The sequence below is a fragment of the Ictidomys tridecemlineatus genome, chromosome 2, assembly GCF_052094955.1.
Source record: "Ictidomys tridecemlineatus isolate mIctTri1 chromosome 2, mIctTri1.hap1, whole genome shotgun sequence".
Taxonomy (NCBI): Eukaryota; Metazoa; Chordata; class Mammalia; order Rodentia; family Sciuridae; genus Ictidomys; species Ictidomys tridecemlineatus.
The window spans coordinates 73,866,164-73,885,914 of record NC_135478.1 but is presented as its reverse complement, the minus strand read 5'-3'; the positions used below and the strand labels follow the sequence as shown (position 1 = coordinate 73,885,914).

Genomic DNA, 19,751 nt, shown 5'->3' with positions numbered 1-19,751 from the left:
TCATCGCAGATGTAGCCTACAGGGTACCATGAGCACTCAAGGCAACAGTATGCATAGTACCTTGCCTCTTAGCCAGGGACTGGTACACTGAACCCAGGCATGACTGAGGCTTTGTCCTCTTCCCCAGGTGCCTCAAAAAAGAACCAAGGCCTTCATTCAAGGCCCTGACATATTTGTCTCATACCACTGCCATGGATTCAGTCCTACCTGTCCTTTGTCCCAAATTCTACTCACCTTCTGTCTCTGCATACAGCAGACTAATGAATCTCATCCAACTTTCCATTGCTCTTAGAATAAAATTCTCACCTCTTAGCAGGACCCAATCTTGGCCCACTAGACTTTCCTCAACCCTGACCTGTACACTGTTTGACCTGTAAACTCAGCAGATTTCATTCTGCCCCAGGGCCTCTGTATGTCTGGCACCCTGTCTGGAAATCTCTTCCCCTGGTGCTGTTGTCATTTAAGTCCCAGCTCAGAATCTCCTAAGAGGTTTTTCCTGATTATACCTTTGAGGGGTAAGGGGCCCCATTAATGACATCCTGTTTCTTTGAGTGCTTAGTAACAACAAAAGAAGCTACTGTTGCCCCACTGGACTATAAGCTTCTTAAGGCAGATACTATGGTCTGAATGTGCCCCCCCCCCAAAAACACTGCGATGGTATCAAGAGGCGAGGGAGATGTAAGCTAGTTCCCTCTGACCCTTTTATAAGGCACTAATCCACAATGAGTGGGTCAGAGGGAACTAGCTTACATCTCCCTCAACCCTTCTCACCTGTTATGTGAGGACACAGCATTCGTCCCCTTTTCTTCCCTTCCTGCCATGTGAGGATACCAAGACAGAGCTATTTATGAGGAATGGGCCTATCAGACACTGAGCCTGCCAGCACCTTCATCATGGACTTCCCAGTCTCAAGAACTATGAGAAAATAAATTTCTATTGTTTATAAACTACTCAGTCTCAGGATTTTGTTATAACAACACAAATGGACTAAGATAGCAAGGAACCTGCTCTTCTTGTTTGCTGTTTTCCCAGTACCTGGTATCTGATGCTTAATAACAACTCTAAGTTACTACTTACTGGAAAAAAAAAAACGGATTTATTAAGCATTTGCTGTGTACAAGGCTCTTGGCACAAAAATGTGACTAAAAAGACCCAAATCCTGATCTCCAGAGACTTATATTCTAAAACAGTTCCACACAACAGACTGGCTAGAGAGTTCTCTGCAGGATGTGGTGTTATAATGATAAATCAGTATCTTCCCTTATAGTCACCCCTGTGACTATAACAGCCTTTCTGTTTTTGTTTATTCAGGCTGTACTCTCCAGCCTCTGCTCTGGTATAACCTTTAGTCTAAAAGTCCAAATTTCTGTTTCCTGTACCTCCCAAGGTCTGTCAATGTGGAGTCCTTGAGGTGGCATCTACTTTCCCCCTGGACAGAGAATTCTGTGGTGTCAGGTAAGAATAGAGTTGAATTGCTTTCTCCCAGCCCTCAAACATGTTTGGTGAATACAAGTTTTCCAAAAAGGCCTTACTCTTTGAGATGCCCAAGCCTACTTGTTATTGCAGTGCCCCTGCCCCAGGTTTCCAGACTACAGTCCTTTGTTGAAGACTTCCTTCTTACTCTGTGGCCTGGGCTCTGGCATTGACTAGCTGGGCCATCTTGTGCCCAGCTATAAAATGTGGTACAGGATACTTGCTTTCTTGGACCCTGGGAGACTCAGTTGCTCTTCCTCTTCTTGCCCTGAGCCCTGGAACCCCTTGATCCTGGAGCCCCATGGAGCAAAACATCTCCAAATGGCCATCCTAGTCTTGGCACAGGCAGGTCAGCCCATATGAAGATGTTCCTGTAGGGGGTGATAAGGGTAAGGCAAGGCCTTGACATTTGTCCTGATAACAGCTTTAGCTTTCAGAGACCAAAGCAGCTGCCATATATTGATGCCTGGAGTCAAGAGACAACCCCATGGTGAGACCTAGAGTCTGCCTGGAAGGTCCTGGTTTGGCTTTAAGTTGTTGGCTGTCACTAAGAAATAAAGGCTGTCTACTGTCTTTGGTCACTTAACCCCTCTGGACCTCAGTCTGTGCCTTTACAAAAGGGCAAACAACAGTGGTCGCCTATTTTACCCAGTTGAGGAGTAATGAGGCACCACATATAAACAATTTAGCAAAATGCTTGCGGCAAGAAAGCTCCCTATGAATGTGAACCATTACCCCACTAAGACTCAGGAAAGAAAGTATATCAGTAAAGACCACAGAGTTAGATAATTGGAAGACTAGAGATGTAAACCCCAGTATAATGTTCAGATTCTATTCCATGCTGCAATCACAAGAAAAAGACCAGTCCCTGGATGTGATGTGCCAACGTTCCCTAACATCTTAGGCTCTGGGTCCCCCATACTCTTGACCTCTCTCATAAGTTGGCATCTCACCTGTTTACTAACATCAACCTTGTCTGTATCTTAAGCAAAGCAGGAATCATGGCTACCTCCTTACCCCCATTCTTGGACAATCAAAGGGATTGTAGCATCCTCAAGGCAGAATGAACCACAGTGAAAAAGACAGATCGTTGAGTCTGGGAGCCAGGGAAAAGGGCCTTCCCATTGCTGGACAGACACTCTCTCGGGCAGCTGCCTCCCCTTACTGGTCTCAGTTCAGACAGTTCCCCCGTGGAGGCGGGACCTCCTAAGGCAGCTCCAACAGGACCTTTTGCTTCTGACCGCTATCAGAAGTAACTGGGGTTCTAGCCCTGGGAGTATCAGTAAAACACAAATGAACAGAAGTGTGGGGGAGGGAGGAGAGGCGCGAGAGTCCACCTGGCCAGGTTTCGCTCCAAGCTCCACACAGCCTGGGCTGGGACGGCAGTCGGCCCAAGGTCGCGCGGCCAGACCCTGCGCTGCGCTAGGGCGGTGTCCCCCTGGGTCCCCAGGGTGAGGGCTTGGCCCTCACAGAGGCACTGACCGGGTTCGAGCTGCGACCCCGCCGCCTCCGCCTCCGTCCTCATGACCCCGGCGGCGCGGGGCGCCCATGGCCCCGGCCCGGCACGGGCTGTAGCTTCGGCTTCTGCTGGGCCAGGAGCGCGGCCGGTGTGTGTCGAGTTCCTCGGTCGCCGCCGTGGTAGGGAGAAGGGGAGGCGGCGGCCGGACCGCCCCAAACCCCGCCCCAGCCGTCTCAGGTCTGGAATCCCGAGGCCCCGCCCTTCCCTTCCCTTTCCCAGACTTGGGTTCCTAGAGGCCCCAGCCACCAGATTTAAGCCCGCCCCCGCCATTCGCAGTCCGGGTTTCTGATGGTCCCTCCCCCTTGTCCAATCCTTATGCTAACGATGACGCGTTTTCCGGAAGCTCCGCCCCTTTCCCTGAGCCCCTCCCGGAAGCCCCAGCGTACTGCAAACATTGGCTTTTCAGAGGCTCTTCCCCTTAAGAAACTCCGCCAGCCTTCAGGGCCTGTCCTTTGCAGCTTCAGGTGTTAGCTCTAGTCCCGCCTTACACTTGGCGGAGGCTCCAGGCATCCTTTCTCCGGCTCCCTTTAGGGATTTTCCCGGGGCGGCCCCCCTACACTTCATTTCTCTGTACAGTGACATACCTCGCCATGCTCAGCCGCCCTCACCAGGCGGTGACGTGATCCAAAGGTTAAATTGTGAGGCGAGGTCCTGGCCCTCAGCACCACTTCCTGTCGCTCCCGATCCGAGAGCCCAGGCCCCAGATACCCGCCTTGCTGTCCAGCTTGCCCTTTGTGTGAAGTGCTTGGAAGTGCGAGCATTCTTGTCCCCTTGCCGGCTCCAGGATAGGTGTTTCCCTCAACCCCTGGGCCCTGTCATCAACTCACTCTCTTCCGGCGCCGGAACTGTTGTACCATAGTCCACGTTTCTCAGCCGGCGGGGTGAAGAGGAAGCAGAGACTAGACCGCGCCCACCAATAAGGAAAGGAAAGGGCGGGTCATGCGCGCGGCATTTTGGGAACCCGTGGTATTCTGGGAACGTGGTTGCCGCCATTCGCTTTCCTCACGCCTTTGCAGTCGCGTCAATTTTAGCTACATCTTAGAGAAGGAGGAATAGGCCGCCGCCGGTGAGGAGAGACCGAGGGTGGGTGAGGGGAGGCCGAGGCACTTGTGAGGGCTGGACGTCTGAGAAAGATACGCTGCCCCGGAGCTCAGCCGGAATAAGGGAGGGAGGGAGGGAGGAGAGCGGGAAGCGGGGCCCGCTCCATCGTATCATTAGCACTTGGAATAGTTAATCACTGTTCCCCAAAGTAGGTGATTTTCACTTCCTATGCTTCTACAGGTCATTGTTTTCCGAAATATCCAGGAAATCTTGGAATCACTTCTGCCTAATCATTTTCTTCCCCCAAGTCCTGTTTGGGTCATCCTTTTCAAAGGTCTTTGCATTTCTGCCTCTTTCTTGCAGTGCTTTCCAGACTGCTGTAGAAGGTGTAACAAGTTTTTCTGCTTTTAAGCTGTATATTCGAGTCATTTTATAAGTGCTGTTGTTTTTTTCATTATGTATTTTCTTATGTATAATCCTGTAGCTCCCTGTTGTTATAATACAAATTCCTAAAGCTGAAACCCATGAATTCTCACCAAGGCATTCTCTTTACTCATTTACCTTCTCTCTCTCTTGAACACATGGTATGTGTTCCACATTTGAGTCATTGAGTCATTTCACTACAATGTTCGCCGCTTATTTCTTTTTAATTAGTGTAAATCAAACATTTATCCTGATTATTTTTCCTTCACAGTAACATTGCTTGCTTACAGCAGGTTATCACTCTGAACATTTTGATACTTTTTTTCCTTAGCCTTGGTAGTGCAATAAATGGAGAGTCGAAAGACCTGAGTTGAAAAGCACAACCTCCACTCTTAGATTTGTCTGAGTCCGTTGGTCTGTGTCTGCACTACCTAGTATTGTGGTCTCTGGCCACACATGGTTGTTGAGCACTTGCAATATGCCTAGGGTGACTGACTGAATTTAGTGTTTTATTTAAGTTTAATTAGGTGCATGTAGACAGTGACTACCATTCTAAACAACTCAGGTCTATAACATTCTCAAAATTGAGTCACTAGCAATTGTAGGTTGACAAATATATTATTCTGAAGGTGCATGCCAGTCCTCTCTCCCCCAGCATGCACACTGTATTGATTATTAGTTATTTTGATAAAGATTAAGGGACACATAGTAGGGTGGGAGAAGGGAGGGTTATTTTAATTCCTATTAGCTTTCCCTTTGTCCATCCTATGACTCCTCCTCATCTCACATCTTGCATGAGTTTGCTGTGGTTCTTCCAAGCCAAGAACTAAGCTCCCTTTCTTTTTGTTAATTTTTTTAGATGTTGATGAACCTTTATTTTATTCATTTATTTATATGTGGTGCTGAAATTGAACCCAGTACCTCACACATTCCAGACAAGTGCTCTACCACTGAGCCACAACCCCAGCCCGCTCCCTTTCTTTTATTGAAATTGTAGCTTTGGCATCTTGGAGTACCAGCCCTTCTTGGACTCTGAAAGATTAACTGAATGTTGTTTCTCTCATTGTAGAACTCTGTTCCAGCCAAGATGTCTATTGGTGTGCCGATTAAAGTTCTGCATGAGGCCGAGGGCCACATTGTGACATGTGAGACAAACACGGGTGAGGTATACCGAGGAAAGCTCATTGAAGCAGAAGACAATATGAACTGCCAGGTACCCTGCTTTGCATGAGGTTGTGAGGGAGGTGTGTTCCAGTATCTTAGAGGACAAAAGGGTGGTGGGTGATTAGAGGTTTTTATAAGGCTCTTCTCATTCATCAATTATTTACTGAATGCCTAATGTGTGCTAGGTACTCATAGGCTCTCAGACTATATGCATGAACAGGAAACTCATGGTTTGAGGCAGAAAAGCCATATATAAATTTGGAATTTTGTCCTTTGTTTTCCCTATCCTGTAATCATTTTCTCCCATATTTTAAAGGGCTATTTTAGAGAAATGTTGCTGTTCCCTTTGGTAAACTCCTTCAGAGTCAGGGCTGTTATTCATTTTCCCCACATGCTTTGCAGTTGGCAAAATCTTCAACTCATACAGTGTGTTCTTACTTTTTTTCTTGGAGGAAGAAATTCATTTGATTATTGTAACTACCTTGTGAGGAAGCAAGTTTGATGATAATCTTGACGTCCATGAAGTAGAGAGAATGAGATTAAAGAATTAAGCTACTAGACACCATTCTGCTGATACATGACTGAAAAGCTTCCTGATGTGGTACCCTTCTCATAGCACTACTTTGTCTTTTGCATAGTCACATGAATTGTTTTTTTAACATTAGTTGTTGATGGACCTTTACTCATTTAGTTATATACAATACAGAGAATCAACCCCAGTGCCTCATACATGCTAGGCAAGTGCTCTACCACTGAGCCACAACCCCAGACCATAGTCACGTGAATTTTTATAGCATTACTTGATATGATCTTTGTTCTTTAAATCTGTGGTTAAGAGTTTGAGCTTTAGAATCAAAAATGTGAATTTGAATTCTAACTAGCTAACCTTAGGCATATGAATTGTCTGTTTCCTTTTCTGTAAAATAGAGATGATGTTATTTGGGGGCTCTCATAGTTGAATGTATAAAAGTTTTACTCAGGAAATGTCAATAAAGGATAATAGAGCTAGGTATGGTGCCACACACCTATAATCCTTGCAACTTGGGAATCTGAGGCAAGGCAACTGCAAATTTGAGGCAATTTAGTGTTTCAAATAAAAAATAAGATCTAGAGATGTAGTTCTGTGGTAAAGCAACTGAGTTCAATTCCTAAGAACACAAAAACACAAAAGGATAATGGAACAAATAAGCATGAGTAGGCAAGAGAGTTTTCAGTCTAAGGTTTTAGTTTGACCAGGGAAAGGAAGGTTGAGCAGAAAGAGCCTCATACTGCAGCAAAGCTCTGAAGAAGTCTCAGCCAAACAGGGATTGCTTCTATGAGAAGTTTAGAATAGAACAGAAATGGTCTGACTCTAGTACTCCTGCCATGGTTAGTATTTGGCCGAGAGTTTGTGGAGAGAGAGACCACAGGGTGAGTGCTGTAATGAATCCCACAGGTGGCAGCTTGAGGCTGTCAGGTCCCTATACTATTCAAAGTCTGTTGTCTCTTGAGGGAGATATGAGCAGCACACTTCCAAGACTGCTACGAGGATAATACCTAAATCTCATGGTTGTTATATATATATCAGATGAGTTATGTATGTGCAGCAGGTAGCTCAGTGCCTCACATGTTGTTATTGTTCAACGTAAGGTACCTATTACTGTTCTCTAGGTTGGAGAGGTAAAGAGCCTTATCCTGGATTAAAATGAGGGTCAGGGGTTCAGACTGTCTATTGCTTTGCAGTGTTCATTCATTTATTTGTGATTTTTTTTTTTCTGTACCTTTGAGTATACATAATCTTCCTGCCAGGTTGACCACCTCAGGCATTTCCTTTGAATACAAGGAGATTGACATCAGTAACTGGGGTTAATCTCCTCAGTATTATTGTGAGAGTTCAGGCTCCTGTGCTATCTGTTCTTCAACAGGAGGGTCTGAAAATTTGCACCTCTCTTTGTGCTATAAAGGGCCTGGCCTCTGTTACTCTTTTACTTTCATAAGTGCAGTCTTTTAGCTTAAGAGATCCTCATCTGTTTCAAGGCACTTTAGTTTGGAGAGTAGAATGCAAGACTTAGGGTAGTGACTCTTAATGTGCTTATTGAAATACTTGTTTTTTTTTTAGTTAATTAATTTGGGCAATGTACTGAATCTTCAGGGCCTCAGACTTACAGACCATTGGTATTAGACCTGAAATCACATTGCAGTCTGCCATCTAGTATGACTTGGGATAAACTTTGGACCTCTTTCACACACTATTTCATTCTCCACATCAGGGATAAGAACCATGGTACAGAGGAAATGAGAGATGTGTGTCAAATGTTGGATGGGGGGCCAGTTACCTGCTTCCCTGCCTGTATTAGTTTTCTGGGTCTACTATAATAAAGTTCTACAGACTGGATGATGTAGACAACTGAAATTTGTTTTCTCACCTTTCTAGAGGCTAAAAGTATGAGATTAGTGTATTGATGGATTGGTTTCTTGATAGGGCCATAAGGGAAGGATCTGTTCCAGGCTCTCTTTAGCTGTAGAAGGCATCTTCTCCCACGTGGTCTTACCTCTATAGCATCTCTGTCCAAGTTCCCCTCCCCCTCTTTTTAAACTATTTTTATGTGGTGCTGAGGATTGAACCCAGGGCCTCACACTTGCTAGGCAAGCTCTCTACCGCTGAGCCACAACCCCAGCCCCAAATCCCCTCTTAATAAGGATACCAGTATATGTGTTAAGGTCCACCCTAATGGTCTCATTTTTTAACTTAATTGTAAACAAGATCACATTCTGAGTTACTGGGGATTAGGGCTTCAATGTGTGGATTTTTGCAGGGACACAAGTCTCTAACCCTATCCATGTCAAAATGATGAGGCTTCATTGGGTCTACCAGAACTTAAGCTCACTGAATGTATCAATCTGTGTGGCATTCAACTTGGCAGCAAGTAAACACTGAGCACTGTACTCAGGGAATACCCGGCTGTATGTTCCTTCCTAGCTGGTCAGTCTGCCCTTTGGAAATGATGTCATACTCCCAATACTCTCCCTGCTTATTCTTTGCAGAGGGTAGCGTTAATAACATTTTCTATTATAAAAATGGGGTGGGTTAGCACTTTGCAAAGATTTGGAAAACAGTTGCAAGAATCTCAGTTGATGGACTTCTTTCCCAACTTGTATTTTGGGGTTTAGTGTTTGCCTTATAAAAACTTTCAAAAAGAATTAGAGCTACTATATAGCTAGGTGTTAGATCCCTTGAATGCATGCACAAGGCCTTGGGTTTGATGCACAGCACCATAAAATCATAATAAAAAACCCACCTTCCAATTTAAGGGTTTATTGTGGGAACCTACCGTGGCTATCAAAGCAGTGACTTTGAATTTCTGCTTCATGAGAGTATAGTTAAATGTTGTAAGCTGGGCATGGGGGTGTGTGCCTAAGGCCCCAGCTGCTTGGGAGACTAAGGCAGAAGAATTGGTAGTTCAAGCAACATTTAAAAAACAAAAAAAAAGGAATAAGCCCAGCACAGTGGTGCACGCCTGTAATCCCAGCAGCTCAGTGGCACTCAGGAGGCTGAGGCAGGAGAATCGTGTGTTCAAAGCCAATTTCAGCAAATAGTGAGGCCCTAAGCAACTAAGCAAGACCCTGTCTCAAGATAAAATGTAAAAAGGGTTCAGGATGTGGCTCAGTTGTTAAGCACCCCTTGGTTCAATCCTCGATACAAAAAATAAAATTTAAAATTAAAAACCCCAATATCTGGGGCTGGGGATGTGGCTCAAACGGTAGCGCGCTCGCCTGGTATGCGTGCGACCCGGGTTCGATCCTCAGCACCACATACCAACAAAGATGTTGTGTCCGCCGAGAACTAAAAAATAAATATTAAAAATTCTCTAGCTCTCTCTTTAAAAAAAAAAAAACAAAACCCCAATATCCTACTTTTATCTTCTCTAACAACAACTTCTTCTTCCCTTCCTCAATGTGTGTGTATATGCATGTACATGTGTGTACATGTTAGCAATCAAACCTAGGGCCTTATGCATGCTAGACAAACATTACCACTGAGCTACACCCTCAGCCCCTTATATGGTAGGATAAAAATAGAGGAATGTGTCTTGGTTTAGGTAAGCTGGGCTAGAAAGTAAAATGAAACTATAAGCAGTCAGTTCCCAGCAATATAACCCCTAATCCCTGTACATTAAATAAAGGTATATTCAGTTACCTTTATATCATTACTAAGATGTGTAGTGTTCATAAGTTGTACAGATTTTCCTGGCACTCAGATATGCTAGGGAAATATATTAGATGATATTCTCAATAGTATTCCTAGTATTTTTAGAAGTAAAATATGGCTTCTTTTAGGGTCCCTTGGATATTTCTAAGATAACCTATTATAATACTTCTTTTGATATTTGGAAATGTAATGAAAGCATGCATTAAACCTGTGATGAGATCCCCTGAAGTAGCATTGAGTGGGTCAGAGGCTGCTAGCGGTTCTGTGCTTCTGTGGTTTAGAAGGTAGCGGCCTTTACTTTCCCCTATAACCTCACAACTGCAATGCAAATATTGTCTGGTGACCAATTCTGAAGATTATAGCATCAGCTATGGGTGATATTGTACTACTATTGCTGTGAGCATCCTCTTAAGAGTGTGGATGGGGTTGAGCAAGGGCCTTTGTGACCTGCCGCATGATTCTTATTAGCCATTTTTTGTTTGTAGCAGAGATGTGACATCCCTCATCTCTTGTCCAATGTGGGGTTGTAAGACTTAGAACTAAAGGCCCCTAATGGTGCAAATTTCTGTTCTTTGTCTCTCTGTACCCAACAAAGACTTAAACCATCTTTATTAAACATCAAAGGAAGAACCAATCTTAAGTAAGAATGCAAGTATGATGTAGTGGTACACTCTTTTAATTCCATTTATTCAAGAGGCTGAGGCAAGAGAATTGAAAGTTCCAGGCCAGCCTGGACAACTTAGCAATACCCTGTTCAAAATAAATTAAACAGGGGTGGGGATGTAACTGAGTGTAGAGCACTTGCCTAGCTTGTATAGTTTAATCCCCAGTTCCACAAAAAGAAAGAGCCCAGTATTTGGTAAAATATTTAAAAACCATGAACTTGAAGGTGAGGGATAATGAGAAAGAATAAGCATGTGATTTTAGCACAAGACCACATACAGGTAGCCTTTTGAGGGAGATCTGTAGTTTTTATTAGGAGTCCAGTGTGCAAGGTTCCAGAGTGTCTTCATAGATTCTTAGGGAATGCTGGGTGTCTTCTGGCTCAGCTGGTCAGTATTCAAACACTTAGGTCATCATATAATTTTTTAATGATGAAAAGCTATTATATAAACGTTTTTTACAAGTCAAGAATGTTATTTCAATTAAAAGTGAACATAAGACATAAAATGGGTGACTCACAAAGGAAAAATATATAAATGGAATATAACATGTTAAAAAAGGGCCTTAAGAGTCAAATATGTAAATTAGCAAATAAGAAGAATATTCAAAGTTGAAAATAAAATTAATAAGGCTACCAAGGATTCCTTGATAAACTGTCAGTAGAGGTGGAAATTCTACTGCATAAAATTCTACTGTGTATCCTTTCTGTTAAATGTGTTTACCATATGTCAGTGTGGAAAGAGTTTTAAGAACCAGTTTAATATTGTAGACAAAAATATATGTGCCAATGTATCCATTGCTGTGGTATTTTTAGTAATGAAAACCAACATTTCTGTTAATAGAGCTAAATAAATTGAGGTTAAACTACGGTTACGTAGAATATTCACCCTGTAAAAATGGATGACTATTTAATGTTTGGAAGCATGATTGATGTAAGTTGGGGAGGATGGTTCAAAACTCCAAAATGTTTCCAATTTTGCAGAAATAAAACTAAATTATAAATGATACATATAAATAAATGGAAGAAAACAAGTGTTTGAATAGTTATTTTGACTGAAATCATGCAATTACATTTTTCATCTGGGTTCTGTAATCCCTACTTTGGGAGGCTGAAGCAAGAGGTTCACTTGAACCAGTGAGTTTGAGGCCAGCCTGGGCAACATAATGAGGCCCTATCTCAAAGAAAAAGATAAAAATTTTTGTTCCCCCTTGCCCCCCAAAATAATGAGTGAAATAACAAGAAAAACAAAATTATAAACATGTGTTAATTAATGTGTGTTCATAAAGTCTTAAGTAGAATCTGAGAGTAAGGATCAGATCCATTTCATCATAAACAAAGTGACAAAATTTTTACAAGTTTTGGTGAAAGAAAATGATAGAATTGTGAGTTCTGTAAAAGCTGAGATGGTGCTTTTGGAGCTTTGACATGACCATAGAGTGGATTGCACTCATCAATACTCCCTTACCCCTTAATACTTTTGTATTTTGTGTTTTCTAAGAATAAAGATAGGTAAGTTCATAAGTTGATATTCCCATTGCAACAGTGGCAACTAAGTGACTACATCTTTCTTGTGTATGTGTGTAATTGTCCTAAAAATGTACATTTCTAGCATTTTGATAGTCCTGAGGCACCCCCTAAAGATACAGAAAAAAAAATCAACTCAAACTCCACTTGGTTTTTCCTAACATACTCTCGCAACCTGAAACACTTCTGACACCAAATATGTAAGAGATTTTCCTAATACTTAGCAAGCAGTCACTTTTGTAGTGTTTACCAGTCAAATTAGTTTCTCCTAGTTTAGTTCAGTCCTAGCATTATTTATGTGGAGATAGCATCAGATATCATAGGTTGAGGGCTCGGTCTCCAAGACTGCCACCATCCTTGAGATGCCAATTGCAAGCCCTAGGTTGTTTTATCTGTGCTTCTGACCAACTTATTATAAATTAGGGGTCCACTACCCCCTCCATTGGTACCCCTAATTTATACCAAGTTGGTCATGGTTTGATCAATTTGCTCAACCAGCTCCCAGAATTCAGGAAAACACTTATGTTTACTGGTTTACTCTGAAGGATATTAAAGAATATAGATAATCAGGACAAGGCAGTGGGGAAGAGACATTGGAATCCCCATGCCCTTTCCAAGGCATCACCTTCCTGAAAACCTCTGTCTCGTGGCACTCTTGTCTTTTGGGGTTTTTATGGAGATTTTATTGCATAGACATGATGAAAATATGGACAGACAAGTAGAAAGGCAATTGGGCAAAAAAGCTATGGTCTAATGCTAATAGACTAAGTGAGGAAACCCAGCAAGACCTGTCTTTATGGATTTTTCTTGGCCTTTCTGTCCAGTATTCCTTCCTCCCAGATACAGGACAGGACCCCTCATAGTCTGCTATCAGACAGTGTAGGTCAGAATTTCTTTATGACCAGCTCTAAGATAGAAAGGCAGAGAAAGATAATTTTTATGGCCTGCCTTGGGAAAGAGATGTTCTAGTTTCTATGGCCTGCCTTGGTGGTAGTGGAGGAGTTGTGAGTTAGGAACCATGGATGGACTTTCCCTCAAAAAAAAAAAAGTTAATATATATATTTATACATATACACACACATGTATAAATATAATATATATATAATTTATTTGTTTGTTTATTTACTTTTTCATATCACAACACAACCCAGCATTACTTCACAATCTTGGAGCTAGAGCTAGCTGTTTACATCTCAGTGTCAAGTGTTATTTCAGTTGTGTACCTGGCTTTCACCATTTGTGTTTCATTGTGGCTGTTTACGTAGTTGATTAAACTCAATGTTCCATCCTAACTTTCATGAAAACAGTCCACTCAAAAGTTGGTGTCTTTGGCCATGTTAGTGCACACCCGTAATCCCAGTTACTCAGGAAACAGGAGGATAGCATGTTCTTGAACAACCTGGGCAACTCGGTGAAACCCTGTCTCAAAAAAGTTTGAGGGATGTAGCTCAGTGTTAACATGCCCCCTGGGTTCAGTTCCCAGTACTGCAAAAAGAGTTTCTACCTTTCCTTTGGCTTTATAGGGGACAACTAGTAGTACTGTGAGGCTGTGCAGCCATTTCCCCTCTGGTGTTGCAAAGAAAGCATGAGAACAGTAGTGAACCTGAATCTTAGTGTTGAAGTACGTGTCTTTTGGCATTAGAATCTCTTGTTCAGCCAGGACCTGAGCTATTTGTGAAAGCACACAAGGTCTTATTGGACCTGTGTGATAGCTTCTTTTGGAGAGTTTCAAAGCAGGGTGGGATTCTTACAGGGAAAGAGGGAGATGTGTCCGTGTGTACTAGAGATGTGGCTTAGCAGTAGCACGGCCTCTAAAATAGATATTTTTAGTTATCATTCAGATTTGACCTTTTCTGAGTTTCTGTTATGTGGTAGGTAATTGAGAGCTTAGACATACTTTGTTTTGTTTAATTGGCTCTTTGACAATTTCAGGAAGGAAGTCTGTTGCCGTGGCTAAGTGTATGGGTTTAGAATTAGATGGACCTGGGTTCAAATCCCAGCCAAACTACATAGGGGAAATGTGATCCTGGGTAGAATAGAATGGTTAAGGGCACAGGACTCCAGAGATAGATCTGCCTCTGACAGGCTATGCTACTTCATCTCTCCAGTGGGGCTGGGGATGGTGTCTGTCCCATCTCTCTGGTAGGGTCTTGAGGTATAAAATTAATTACTATGGCAAATCAGTCACCTGTGATAGCTCCCAGTGTCTAGTCAGTACTCAAGAAGTATTGGCTTTGTTACATTTTTTTTCCTCACTATAGAAAGGAACTGGGTTTCAGAGAATTCTTCAGAGTACCCAGGGTTAAACTCCTGGATACAGATGACAGTACTGCTAGGTCTCATTCAGTTAGAGGGCCTCAGCCATTTTTGTCTTCTAGAGAGTTATGGGTATATCTGGTATTGGGGAGCCTGGTGGAATGCAGGTTTTTGTCTTGAGTAATAAACCATAATTGTGTTCATTTGTGGCACCAGAGGTGATGATAGTCTTCAAGGGAAGAATAGGAGTTGTGTGAAAATTAACAAACTGAGGGTATGGAGCCTATAGCAGAAGGCTTGATAGGAAACCAGAACCCTGTTACCCCTGAAGGTAAAACAGAAACAGTGAATTGAAGCTCTAGAAACCATTCTAGCTGAGTGCACAGTTAGAGTGGGGAAAGCCCAGAGCATTGTTGGTCTTTTTTTATTCTGTGTTTTCAAGCAGAGACTACCTAACCAGGTATCTTTTGAAGAGCAAGTAAGCATAAGATAGCAACAAGCAAGACAGAAATCTGGAGAAAACAACACACTGTTGTTAGGCTTGGTCCATTCTGAATAAATTACAGTCCTCTTGCCCATATGAGCAGAGGCGACAACCAAAACCTGATGCCTTCTACGTATCCCCTGGGTCTCTTTTGCCACTTCCTTTCCTCCTCCACGTATGCAAAGGAAGTTGGTAGTGTCATCAGAAGAGAGAATTGGTTAAGATGTTCAAGGAAAGGGGTTATCCTGAGAAAATTATTACTTTAGCCATATTTGCTATAGACATTGGCATAACTGAAAGAGGACATCAGCAGCTCTATGACCAGTAGCTCAGCTGTCCATAGACTCCCAGTTATCCTTGCTAGTCAGTGTGGCTCTCTCATTGGAAAAGGTGGTTGTAAGATGGCGGGGGATGTGCACCCCAATTCAAGTGAATGGGCCATCACTGTTGCTGGCATTCTACAATCCATTATTGTGTCAAGCACATCTGTGTGAGCATGTTGAAATTTCCCCAGAGGGTTGACCATCCCTACCACCCAAGCCCAAGTTCTCCAGTCATTTTTTTTTAATTTAGTTGATATATATATTTAGTTTTAGATGGAATACAGTATCTTTTTCTGTTTGTTTATTTTTATGTGGTACAAGATTGAACCCAGAGCCTCACAGTTGCTAGGCTCTACCACTGAGCCTCAATCCAGACCTCTCCAGGACAAGTATCTCACAGGCAGCAACAGTGAAGTTGCCCCACACTACCCCTTTCGTGTGTCTTAACCCTGACTTAGAGGGACTACCTCTAGAGGCTTATATCATTCAAGGACAGTTTGCCATTTGACAGCCAGTTTATCCAAGCTCCACCAGTTGACAGTGCATCCGTCTCGCTTTCCCATGGTGACACATGGCAATGCTGGATGCAGTGCAGGTTTGGATGCATCTGCTCAGACTACTTTTCTTTCCAGATACTTTTCTTTCTTGATTGGCTGTTATAATTGGGCATTGAGGCACCAAATGACTGGTGTACAGATCACAATTGTAAATCCAGTGGAAGGATCTACTGATAGGCAGATCTACTACCAGTATTAGTATAGCTCAAAATCTAATTAGTCAATGTCAGGCTTCCCTTGGACACAGATGGCATGAGGAACAGCTAAACAATGCAGATTCATCTATAATTCCTTTGCTGTTCACCCATGATACATTTAAAACATTTAATTATTTTTCTGTTCAGTCATTAATGCTGAGGTCTATGTCTAGTTTTATAAGTGTTTCCCTGTTTTTTTTTTTTGCTCATGAATTTTTCTATCATAGAAATGTAAGAATAAAATATTAATATGTTTCAGCTTACTTCTGTAATGTCATAAATTTAAAAAAAAAAGATGGACTGGAACTTTATGAATAGAAATTGGACACACACACAAAGATAATTCTCTCCTCTATTCAGAAGACTACTTTGGTAAATGTGGCATCTATTGAATTTGATACTGGCAGATCTGTATTCCTTCCTACACCCAGCATGACTGCTGGCTGCTCTAACCTAGAGGCTCCCTCCCTCCAGCCCACATCTGCCCATGTTGGCACATTCCACTTCCTAAAGTGTGGCCTTAATCCTGTTAGCCTTCCCTCTGTCCACAAACTTGAGTGATTCATCTCTAAAGTGATGATCCTATCCTCAGTCATGATTCTGACTCAAGGACCCAGTCCTTGCATTCTAAAGGTTCCTGCCTGAGTGCCCTCCTTCTTGTTTAAGCTTTTGCCTCATGCCTCTTTAGTATTGCAAACCCTGGGAGTGGTACTGCCATCTCCACTTCTTGGGCCCTATACTATAGGAGAGTCAGAACTAGATCTGGCCTATGCTTGTAACTTTCATGGTACCTTTGTAATCTGAGTTCCAGGAAGGTGCAGGAGAGGACATGGTTTGGATAAGCAGTTAAAAACCATTTGAATTAAGGTTTATCATCATCAAGAACTTTTCGTATACTGGCCCAGGAGACAGTTTAGTCAGCAGAGGTGGGGCTCTAGAACCAGGCCATCTGTTTCCAAACTGTTGCCCCCTGCATTCCAGCTCTTTGACCTTGTACACATTCGTTGTTTTTTGTTTTGTTTTGTTTTGTTCTGGTTTTTAATCTGTGAAAGTTGAAGAGTTTATACCTACCCTGCTTAATGCAGTCCCTGGCACATACAGTAGTACCAACTATTATTGTGATAGTTCACCAGCATTGCCTAGTTCCTTTATCGCACAATAACAGTTTTTGCAATTCTAGACTCCCCTATCCACCAGTCAAAACATCTGTTCTCTGTTAGTGCTGTTAATCGATTCTCTTTGTTTGTTTGTTTTGGTTTGGGTATGTGTATGCCCACAGCAGGGATTGAACCCAGAGGCATTTAACCACTCAGCTACATCTCCAACTCTTTTATTTTTTACTTTAAGACAAGGTCCCTCTAAGCTTCTTAGGGCCTCACTAAGTTGATGAGGCTGGCCTCAATCTTGTGGTCCTCCTACCTCAGCCTCCTGAGTTGCTGGGATTACAGGTATGCACCCATTGATAAGCTGGTAATTTTTTTTCCAGATGTCCAACATCACAGTCACGTACAGAGATGGCAGAGTAGCACAACTGGAACAGGTGTACATCCGTGGCAGCAAGATCCGCTTCCTGATTTTGCCTGACATGCTGAAAAATGCACCCATGTTAAAGAGCATGAAAAATAAAAATCAAGGTTCAGGGGCTGGCAGGGGGAAAGCTGCTATTCTGAAGGCCCAAGGTAGGTGCTCCTCCTGCATGGGTTTTTTAATTAGGGCTTATCTTCTATATTTTAGGAAAAGGTCCAGTTACTGCTTATGAGCAGGGGTGGACTTGACCTCAGCTATCTTCACACCCAGTACCACCCTTTTTCCCTGCAGTGTTGGCAAACCCTCTGAAATGGTGGGGTCTTGCCTGATCTGATCCCAGTTATAGGGCTTATGCAAAATCCAAAGTGGCTCTTTAGAAATTAGGCAAGACTTCCTATCATTTAAGATAGTAAATCTTCTATTATACCTTTATTAAAGGGCCTTCGTTTTCAGAAGTTCTATCCAAGACGCGTAAGGATAGTTTGCTCTTACCTAGTTTGCAGAGCAGAGATATATCAGGATGTGAATGAACTGATTTTTGAAGCAGTCGGGGCAGCATTCCTAGAAAGACTTGTTGATATGTGTTGATATCCAGCTTGTACTTGGTGAGATGCTAACAGTGGGAATCCATTTCCAGGCAAGGAATATGTGTTTGAGCCATCTTTACCCAATAATGGGCTAAACTTCCAGTTTCTTTGTTTTGCAGTGCTGAAGATTGAGCCTTATGCTAAAAAAAGTGCTCTACCACTGAGCTAATTCCTCAGTCCCAGGATTTGTAGCTTCAAAGCTGCTTATATTTGACAATAAATCCTTCTTTTAGCACATTCTAGAAGTGTACCAGCCTTTATCTAGTGACAGCCAGGCTGCTTTTCTTAAGGTTAGCCTAGTCAGGTTTTATACTTGGGCCCCTTTAGAGTTCTGCTACATTGTTAGGTAAGAAAGCAAGTGTTATCTCTTAGAAACTGCCTAGTGTGGAGCAAAGATTTACAGTCAGGGAAGGCCTTGGATCCTTCATTTGTATCTTTAGCTGCATATTTTACATATTTGATAGTGATATAGCTTTGAGTTTAAAGATACAATAATATAGTCTTTTATAATGCCCTCAGAAAACAACAGTTAAGCCAGGTGAGGTGGCGCACGCCTGTAATCCCAGGAATTGGGGAGGCTGAGGCAGTAGGATTATGAGTTCAAAGCCAGCCTCAGCGATGGCGAGGCACTAAGCATCTCAATGCAATGCTGTCTCTAAATAATATACAAAATGGGGCTGGGGATATGGCTCAGTGGTCGAGTGTCTCTGAGTTCAATCTCTAGTACAAAAAATAAATAAATAAATCTTTTGCCCTTTGGTTGCCATGATTGACCTAGTGGAGCTGCACCATTTCTCCAGCCACAGGGGCACTGGCTGGCTATGCACTAAAAGGCACTTGGCAGTGAGTTTGCCCACACTTCTGACTTCTGCCTGAACCACCTGTGCCTCTCTCAGACCTCTCTCAGTCCTATCATCAGGTGGATGGGTTCTCATGGAACTCTCCTCCCTCTTCAGGACAGCTCCAGGCTCTGGAAGAGCAGAGAAGGTTGAGACTCCAGTTCGTAGCCATCAGAATATTTTCATTTGTTTTTCAAATCCTCTGATGCCCTCCTAGACCTCTTGTGTTACAGAGGTCCTTTGTATAAGGAGTGTTATTTTGGTTTTGCTATTATGAACCATTACTGTCATACAGATAAGCTCAAAGAATAAAACCCCTTTTTCAGAATTAACAGATATTAACACTTAATTATTTGTTTCAGATTTTTAAAGTGAATTAAATGCATCTGTAATGTTTTATTTGCTTAACCTAGCCCAGCCTTGGGAATTCATCTTTTTTTCTGTGTCCTCAAGACCACCTTTTCTCTCTGTACTGCCTCTCACCTCTTGTATCACTGGACTAGAAGGCAGGAATCTAAGTGCTAGCTCCTGCTCTAATAGCAGTAATCACCGCCCCCCCCAGCCCTCTCTGGGTCTTCATCCCTTTATTATAAAGTGCTGTGGGTCAGGGAAATGTTCAATCAGGTAGCCTTTCAGGTCCCTTTCAGAGTTGATGTCCTAGGATTTAAGCTGCTCCATGTTGTGAACATGTACTGACTACACTGACCTGTTCTCATCATTTCTATTCCTTTCAGTGGCTGCAAGAGGAAGAGGACGTGGAATGGGACGTGGAAACATCTTCCAAAAACGAAGATAATTTTCTCTGTTGAACAGAACTTTACTCTTCTTCTTCTTTTAGATTATCTGAATTCATGGGGATAGGTGCCTTTATGTATGTCCAAGGTTTTGTTTGGGGATTTTTGTTTTGTTTATTGACATTTTTCTCTTTAGATCAGAGGAAATGTCAAAACTAAATAAATTTGGTTATTTTGTTTTTTGAGAAAA

At 42.6% G+C, this 19,751-nt stretch overlaps 2 protein-coding genes across 10 annotated transcripts in view; one reads left to right on the top strand and one right to left on the bottom strand.

Moving 5' to 3' along the window:
• Gucd1 (guanylyl cyclase domain containing 1) overlaps nucleotides 1-4,000 on the bottom strand; it is a 12,742-nt gene extending 8,742 nt beyond the window's left edge. For 2 of the 8 annotated variants that reach the window (XR_013434646.1, XM_078038893.1), the window contains exon 1: nucleotides 2,956-3,183. Coding sequence is in view for 6 of the 8 variants with exons in the window: in XM_078038893.1 (XP_077895019.1) it covers nucleotides 2,956-2,998 (43 nt within the window). In the remaining 2 variants the exon portion in view is untranslated. The other 6 variants (XM_078038896.1, XM_078038895.1, XM_078038894.1 and 3 more) reach the window with 6 other exon arrangements.
• Nucleotides 3,919-19,751, top strand: Snrpd3 (small nuclear ribonucleoprotein D3 polypeptide). Of its 2 annotated transcripts, none has more exons than XM_005334453.5 (4): nucleotides 3,919-4,058; nucleotides 5,526-5,669; nucleotides 17,301-17,493; nucleotides 19,502-19,751. In XM_005334453.5, the coding sequence occupies exons 2-4, from the start codon at nucleotides 5,544-5,546 to the stop codon at nucleotides 19,561-19,563; spliced, it is 381 nt and encodes a 126-aa protein (XP_005334510.1). In that variant the 5' UTR covers nucleotides 3,919-4,058; nucleotides 5,526-5,543; the 3' UTR covers nucleotides 19,564-19,751. The 2 variants fall into 2 exon arrangements, with proteins under 2 accessions (XP_005334510.1, XP_005334511.1); XM_005334454.5 differs by having other exon boundaries at nucleotides 3,941-4,075.

Bases quoted from the DNA above. Each gene is read 5' to 3' on its own strand.
- Snrpd3 (XM_005334453.5), top strand. From the start codon at position 5,544: ATGTCTATTGGTGTGCCGATTAAAGTTCTGCATGAGGCCGAGGGCCAC. The intron at 5,670-17,300 runs GTACCCTGCTTT...TTTTTTTTCCAG, and splicing joins AAGACAATATGAACTGCCAG to ATGTCCAACATCACAGTCAC. The intron at 17,494-19,501 runs GTAGGTGCTCCT...TATTCCTTTCAG, and splicing joins TGCTATTCTGAAGGCCCAAG to TGGCTGCAAGAGGAAGAGGA.